The sequence below is a fragment of the Perca flavescens genome, chromosome 23, assembly GCF_004354835.1.
Source record: "Perca flavescens isolate YP-PL-M2 chromosome 23, PFLA_1.0, whole genome shotgun sequence".
NCBI lineage: Eukaryota > Metazoa > Chordata > Actinopteri > Perciformes > Percidae > Perca > Perca flavescens.
This window is the reverse complement of record NC_041353.1, coordinates 3,086,243-3,094,672: the sequence shown is the minus strand read 5'-3', so window position 1 is coordinate 3,094,672 and position 8,430 is coordinate 3,086,243. Positions and strand designations below refer to the sequence as shown.

The 8,430-nt window shown below is 43.3% G+C and overlaps 1 protein-coding gene across 1 annotated transcript in view; it reads left to right on the top strand.

Moving 5' to 3' along the window:
* The window catches only part of LOC114550241 (bestrophin-3), a 27,818-nt gene extending 22,503 nt beyond the window's left edge, over nt 1-5,315 (top strand). Inside the window, exons 12-14 of the mRNA XM_028570882.1 lie at nt 625-743; nt 2,171-2,437; nt 4,597-5,315. Of these exons, the coding sequence (XP_028426683.1) occupies nt 625-743; nt 2,171-2,437; nt 4,597-4,978 (768 nt within the window). The 3' untranslated portion in view covers nt 4,979-5,315. The remainder of the gene's footprint in view (nt 1-624; nt 744-2,170; nt 2,438-4,596) is intronic.
* The last annotated feature ends 3,115 nt before the right edge of the window (nt 5,316-8,430 follow it).

Sequence of the window (8,430 nt, the reverse complement as noted above, 5' to 3'; positions counted from 1 at the left end):
TGATCCACATTTTTCACCTTTTTAGAGATTAAACAACTAATCGATTAATCGACAATGAAAATAATCACTAGTTTCAGCCCTAGTAAGCAGGTTATTGCAAAAATTGCTTGACATACAATACAGTAGTGTCATATGATAGAAAATGTCATTAGGCCATTAATCAAGGAAGACATAAATACTTTTGGGCGCCACTTTATCCTTTGACATTTCTTTGCAATCATTTATGTAGTTTCTAATTCTTACAGATTTTGTCCTACAGCTTGTGCATAAAATGAATGAATGAGCCCAGTATTTTTTACATGCCATATATGCCTTTTTGCTGGACAAATTCTACAGTATAAAACTCTTTGATGAAATTACTGCCAGACCATCTAAATGAATTATGTAAAGGAAATGTAGATGACAAGTGGACATTGATAACAATAGAATGATAAATCTCAGGCTCTATAAACAGATTACACATTTCTAAACATGGTAATGAAATTATAGTTGTTTGGCTTTGGGGGTAATGTGCTCTTTCTTCACATGGTCCTAATTTATCATTGTTTGTCTGAGTCCTGAATGGAAGAACAGGCCTTCAATGTTTACCTGTTTTTCTACCATCACATCTTTTGGTGTTTTCAGGTTCTGGGTCGAGTCCGCCGGCTGCTGAGTGTCCAGGATCCTCCTGACCTCCGACCTCCTCGGCCCATCTTTAAACGGCACAGCAGCGACGCAACAGGAAGCTTCTTCCCAGACTTTAGGTGCTAACGGAACCCATATTGAGTTAACAATTACAGCTGGCGTGTTATTGGGCAGCAAGATAGCGCAATGGTTAGCAGTAGATACAGTACAGGCCAAAAGTTAGGCATCAAAATGAATGAACACATATGGAATTATGTACTCAACAAAAAAAGTGTGAAATAACTGAAAACATGTCTTATATTTTAGATTCTTCAAAGTAGCCACCCTTTGCTTTTTTATTAATATTATTAATAAAACCATTTCAGGTGACTACCTCATGAAGCTCATTGAGAGAACACCAAGGGTTTGCAGAGTTATCAAAAAAAGCAAAGGGTGGCTACTTTGAGGAATCTAAAATATAAGACATGTTTTCAGTTATTTCACACTTTTTTGTTAAGTACATAATTCCATATGTGTTCATTCATAGTTTTGATGCCTTCAGTGAGAATCTATAATGTAAATAGTCATGAAAATAAAAAGGAAACGCATTGAGTGAGAAGGTGTGTCCAAACTTTTGGCCTGTACAATGTTTCCATCCACACGTTTTTATCCGAATTAAGTGATATTGAATGAAAAATGCCGTCATGGAAACAGTAAAATCCGGTAGAATTTCATGAATATCGACTCAGAGGAAATACGTTCGGTCTCATCGGATTTTATCCTGATCGATATATATACGGCTTATGCGGTAAAACGTTGATGGAAACGTTATTTGCCGAATAAATTAATGAATTGCGATTAAGTTTTAGGTCATTTTATGGTTGCAACCCGCAACAAAACGTAGAAGAAGAAGTTTTAGTTCATTTCCGCCCAGTATTTCTGCTCTGTTTGCACACATGACGGACGTCAACAAAGACATGATGGAAGTGGACGAACACTTTTTGAATTTAATTTACAAGCAAAATATAACGGCTATTTTAGATAGCAAAAATCTAAGAAATGCCATAATTTATCAGGAACTCGCGAAGGAAATGGCCAACAAAGGTTACGAAAAGTCGTGGGACGTCCTGCAAAGTAAATGGAAGGGGCTCAAACAGCGATACATGTCTTAATGAAGAGAGCTGGATCAGATCCTCGGCCAAAGGCCCATCGGAGCTCCTTGGAACAACTACTTTTGTCTAGCAAAACTTTGTTCGCAAAAGTTCGCTTGAATCTTGTGCGATTCAGTGCAAAAATGAACAGAAACACCTTAAAATGTCTCAAATAAATTTGATATACCAATTTAATCGCAAAACAGCATGTGATGTCATTACGCAACAGGTTTTTATTCGCTTTAAAGCCGTTGGATGGAAACACACTTTCACGCTCAGCTTTATTCGCATGAGTTTTTTTACCGAACTTCAGGTTATTCGATTGACAAGTGGATGGAGAACTTAACTACTGCCTGTGTCTAAATGTAACAGCTGGTCTGTCTGACATCCATTTTATCGTCCATCAATCCAACCAGGGTTTACCCACGTCCAGAGGACGGAGCCATGGGTGTCCATGGCTCCACTGCCATGGACACCCTTTCCACCTTAAGGGAGGTCAGCAGCAACCCTCCATCCCCTGAAAGCTCACCCTTTACTGTTTTCCCCCGGCTCGTCATCAGTCCGCCGTTGTCCAGTGACGTCTGTAACAAGACGGATTCTTCTGGCAACGGTGAAGCGGCAAAACCTCAGTATGGACTGGATCCCTCCCCCACTGAGGAAGCACCAGGCTTAGATGCCCCAAGGTAATTTAGTGTCATGACTTCTGACTTTCCCCTCATTGTTTGTCCAACTCTGTCCTTAATGAAACCATTAAACCACCTTTTCACTCGTTTGTTCAATCTGTCCTTAAAGGTCCCATGGCATGAAAATTTCACTTTATGAGGTGTTTTAACATTAATATGAGTTCCCCCAGCCTGCCTATGGTCCCCCAGTGGCTAGAAATGGTGATAGGTGTAAACCGAGCCCTGGGTATCCTGCTCTGCCTTTGAGAAAATGAAAGCTCAGATGGACCAATCAGGAATCTTCTACTTATGAGGTCATAAGGAGCAAGGTTACCTCCCCTTTCTCTTCTTTGCCCGCCCAGAGAATTTGGCCCACCCATGAGAGAGAGACATCATGGCTTTCAAACGAGCAAAGTAGCAGTTGGTCAAGGCCACACCCCCCTCTCTCCTCCTCAACAGCTACAGACACAGAAATGGCACATACTAAGGAAAGATCATTGTGGGACTGGCTCTAGTGACTGTAATTCTGCACCAAGGCTGAATTTTGGGAAAGACACTTCAGATACAGTATTAGGGGACCACTAAGGCCTATATAAAAGAGACTTCAGATACAGTATTAGGGGACCACTAAGGTCTATATAAAACAGACTTCAGATACAGTATTAGGGGACCACTAAGGTCTATATAAAACATACTTCAGATACAGTATTAGGGGACCACTAAGGTCTATATAAAAGAGACTTCAGATACAGTATTAGGGGACCACTAAGGTCTACATAAAAGAGACTTCAGATACCGTATTAGGGAACCACTAAGGTCTATATAAAAGAGACTTCAGATACAGTATTAGGGAACCACTAAGGTCTATATAAAAGAGACTTCAGATACAGTATTAGGGGACCACTAAGGCCTATATAAAAGATACTTCAGATACAGTATTAGGGGACCACTAAGGCCTATATAAAAGAGACTTCAGATACAGTATTAGGGGACCACTAAGGTCTATATAAAACAGACTTCAGATACAGTATTAGGGGACCACTAAGGTCTACATAAAAGAGACTTCAGATACCCGGTTGGGGGGAGTTCTAGCCCGACCAGGCACCTCTCTTTAACCTGCCTCTCTTAAGTTATGCTATTACAATTCTAGACTGCCGGGGAGGCTGTTCCTCCCTAAGACACACTGAGCTGCTCTCTCATCTCTACTTGTTACTTTTGTATGCATCCTGTCCCAGAAATGCTTGTTACTAATCTAGCTCTAGGGAGTTTACTCCCCGGAGTCCTTATGTTTCTTCTTCGCAGAGCTATGCTCTGCGATTCTCTGCATTTCCCGGCTGCATCCTGCTGCGTCCTGCTGCATCCGCAGCCTCCCCCCGTGCTCTGCAGCGCCACGTTACATCCCGCTACGCCCTGCTGTGATGTTCATACGCACAGAGTAGTCAGGATCCGGTATAGGAGACTGCAATACTCAGTATGACACGATGTGCCCTGCTATGACATGAACTTCCACGATAACCTTCAAAGTCAATGTGACTTCTAATGTGACTGTTATCACCACTGTTCATCACGCCCCCATCCGCCCCCGTCAGACACCGCCTACCAAGAGTCTGGGTCTGCCGAGGTTTCTTCCTAAAAGGGAGTTTTTTCTTGCCACTGTCGCAATAGCCACTGCTAATGCTTGCTCTTGAGGGAATTACTGTAATTGTTGGGCTTTTGGAATTTATAGAGTGTGGTCTAGACCTACTCTATCTGTAAAGTGTCTCGAGATAACTTTTGTTATGATTTGATACTATAAATAAAATTGAATTGAATTGAATTGAAAGTATGAGGGGACCACTAAGGTCTATATAAAACAGACTTCAGATACAGTATTAGGGGACCACTAAGGTCTATATAAAAGAGACTTCAGATACAGTATTAGGGGACCACTAAGGTCTATATAAAAGAGACTTCAGATACAGTATTAAGGGACCACTAAGGTCTACATAAAAGAGACTTCAGATACAGTATTAGGGGACCACTAAGGCCTATATAAAAGCATCCAAAGAGCACCATGTCATGGGACCTTTAATCAAACCATTAGGCTTCTGTTTTGAGATAATGGGATTACCAAAATGACTAGCAACCACAGTCGTTCTTAGCTTAGTTGTTATGTTCTGACTAATTCTATGTATTTCCAGGACCGGCTCCTCGATATGTTGTTCCCCCACCCAGCTAGGACCCAAGAAATTCCGCTGGACAAATTACTCACCAACCCGGCCACGGGGGCGCCAGTTCTCCTTCCAGTTCTCCAGGCAGTCATCTAAAGGATCGGTCCGAAGCCTGCCAAGCCCCAAGGGCCTGGGTAGGAGGAGACGAGGCCTGGCTCGCTTCCAATCCCGAAGATCACCCGGTCCACCTTCAGACACTCTGCAGCTCCCTGACCTGGAGTACGACCGCGACTTCCAAGGAGTGGCAGAGACTAAGGACGAGAAGGAGGATCAGGAGGAGGAGGAAGGAACCAACAACAGCGAAGACATCACAAACCAGGACTCCCAAACGCAGAGCTTGGAGAAAAAATAAGAACCACTCACACAGTAACATAATAACTGCCCAAACAGAGCCAATCTCAGAGCTGGTAACAGTACCCGAAAAGAGAAGTCACATGAGGAAAGTTGCTTAGAAATCTCCAACCTCTGAAGGGATGTTTTGAACCCTTAAGTTATGGGTTTACCGCATGTTGCCAGCTGAGTCACTGGAGATAAAACCTCACCCTAAAGGCTGTTTTACAGTTGTGCGCAAACTCAACGCCGTAGCTACGCTGTCACTCCTACGGCGTCGTGACCCTTTCGGAGTTCTGCGTCGGGGTTGAACGTGTTTCTTTGCATCACGGTGCATTTCACGCCTCGAACCAGCATGTGTGTGTGTGTGTGTGTGTGTGGGGGGGGTGGGTGATAGAGCGAGGGAGAAAGTCAAAGAGTGACGGTAATTATCTTTGGATCAAGTTGTGCATATAATATACAGGTTATATTCAAGGGGGTAAGCTTCGCTTCAGAACTCGAAACTCCAATGGCACCATTTTGATGCTACAAAGCGATCACCTCCCGTTAGCATCCCATTGACTCCCATTCATTTTGACGTCGATTTGACAGCGAATAACTTTACAGCTGAAGCGTTTAAAGACTCTATTTGTCCGTTGTTTATTTCTAAAGAAACACGACAATGTATAAAAGGCTCCATTATCTTGTACCTCACGTTATAGCTCCGTAGTAGACGCTTTTATAAAAATAAGCTAACGATTGGGTCACACAGTAGAGAAATTACCGTATAGTACAGGAGAAGCTCACAGGCAGTTTGGACTTCCATTAGCTGTTTAGGTTTAATGACTAATGTTAACTAGCATGTTAGTGATCAGTAATTAGCCTGTGTCTATGTTATCTCCTTACATATACCTACGCTCTCCGTCTCTGTAAGATTGGGAATGATTGAGATTTCTCTCGGCACAGCTACCAGAAGACTTCACACTTTCAGACACGTTGCTCACGTCACATCTACGTCTTCAAGCTCAGTTGGAGGCTGCTCAGTAACGCAGCGATCACCGGAAAAGTGCTTCTAATATCCTTCACTGGTCTCTGTCCAGAGACACGGGGTCTGGTGGTCCATTCTTATATACTGTCTATGGTTATATCATATATTTGCCATTTGTTTGATGGACCCATGCACTTTAGATGTTTCGGTAACACTTTACTTGAAGGTATCTACATAAGAGTGTCATGACACTGTCATGACACATGATCCCTAAAGCTTGTTTTATTGTTCTGTGAAGGCTCCACGCAGAGCTTTCGCCGTAGCCTACGTAAGTGGCCTGATGTTTATACATGTGCGCTGGTGTGTGCATCGAGCCAGCATGTGTGTGTGTGTGGGGGGAGTGTGTGGTAGAGCGAGGGAGAAGTGAGAGAGTAACGGCGATTAGCTTCAGAGTGACTCTATAGTCCTAGTGAGAGAGCCAAAGTGTCTCCCCTGAGCTTTCTGACCACGGTGGGAGATCTGGAGCAGGAGAAGTTAACCCTCTCCTTGATTTCATGTTTTTTATGGAGAAGGAGAACCAGGACATGAGTTGGGAGACATGCGACACTACCAATCCACTGCCGAGCGACGTGCGTGGCTGCGATTTTTCAAGAGGTGAGCATCAGGCTACGGCGTAGGGTCCAGCGTAGACGCACGGGGGTCCGCTGTCGATTCTACGCACAACTTTAAAACGGCCTTAACCCTAAGATGGTACACCAAAAAACACAAAAGATACAAAAGAATCCTAATACTCATAATCAACTTTTAGATCAGAAAATGGGCAACTTGGTCAAAGATGGGATCATGGGAACAACCACTTGGGCTCAGCTTAATAAGCTGAAACGTTCACGAAAAAAAGTCTTCTTTTATGCCTTAATATTTTCTGAATGGAAGACAACTCACATTAGAAGAAGTGAAATCAAGAGCTGAAACTGTTGTGGAAACAATGTGTTGACTGTCGAGAAAAGTTGGGTGTTAGCCTAGCCTGGATGCCGGTCAAACTTAGCCCCGCTCACAACATTTGAGGTCAGGAAGTTTGGTCTGGACTTGATCCGTTGTGAAGCGAAAGTGCTCGAACCAGAGCTGTGTGGACCAATCAAATTGTCAGGGGGCGGGCTTTATTAACCTGACTCCGCCAGATGGATCGCTTTGTATTTGCTCGGCATATCCATCTGGGAACTTTCCGTTGGAGAACTTTTGGGAAGGGGCGAAAATCCTGGTTAGCTGATTGGATAAACCATCTGTCTATCACCACCTATAGTTGGTGATAGACGGGCCAAAACAACCAATCAGATCAAACTCTTGCCGAAACCAGTCGGGAGAAGAGCAGAAACATCTTTTCCTCCGAGAAAATGCTGTTTTTTGCTCTTCTTTCAATGAAGGAATACTTTCTAGTTCGGATAAAACTTGCTGCGATAGCTTCGCTCATCTCATCCGTGAAAGCTGCCACGTTGTTTAAACCGAACAGTCGCTTCTCGTTGCGTCACACCTAAACCCGCCTCGAAACCAACGCTGATTGGTCAGTCGTTTGGCGAATGGCTCCAAATTTTCTCTATCTCAAGATGCCAGACTGATCTGCGGGTGGAAAACTGGAGCTCGCCAGATCAGGACGGTCTGACGAGGCTAGTGTTATACTAGCAAATTGTCAGGGGGCGGGCTTTATACGATGATGGACAGTTGATCAACAGTAACCTAATCCACCACGTCACCAAAGAGCGCTTGGGTTAAATTTGTTTACAACAAAGACGGCTGCCGCTGGAAGATTGAGATGTGTAGATTCCTCCATCACGTCTGTTATAGAAGATATTGACAGCACATTAATTTTAAAAGAGGAACAGAGAACCGCCATCAAGGAATATGTCGATCGGAAAGATGTTTTTGCCGTCCTTCCTACAGGATTTGGCAACGTCACATATAGGACTATCTGTTGCTCTGATTGGTTGTAGGTCTATCTGTTGCTCTGATTGGTTGTAGGTCTATCTGTTGCTCTGATTGGTTGTAGGTCTATCTGTTGCTCTGATTGATTGTAGGTCTATCTGTTGCTCTGATAGGTTGTAGGTCTATCCAATTGAGTGCAGAGGCATTTTCTTTTCTGGTTCGGTTGAAACATGCCCCGTAATCACAGCCCAATGGAGGAGCATCAGACTCAGATTCTGACAATGTCAGGCTAGTGTTTACCCACTCAGTTTAATACAGTCAGCGTTTTCTTGGATGTCATCTGGTGGCCATTAGAGGATCTGCAGCTGAACAGACATCCGTTTTGGTTTCAACACTCAAATGTTGTGACTGCTGATTAAATTCAAGTACTCAGGATAACTGACTGGACTTAAGAGGTTAATATAACATTTTCTAGCACAAACTCTCTGTCTTCATGTGATAACAGTTTGTCTGTTTTTGTAAATGTAACTGAAGTTATGAATATACGGTATCTGTTGCTGCTGCTGAATCACTAAAAACTGTACTTTTAA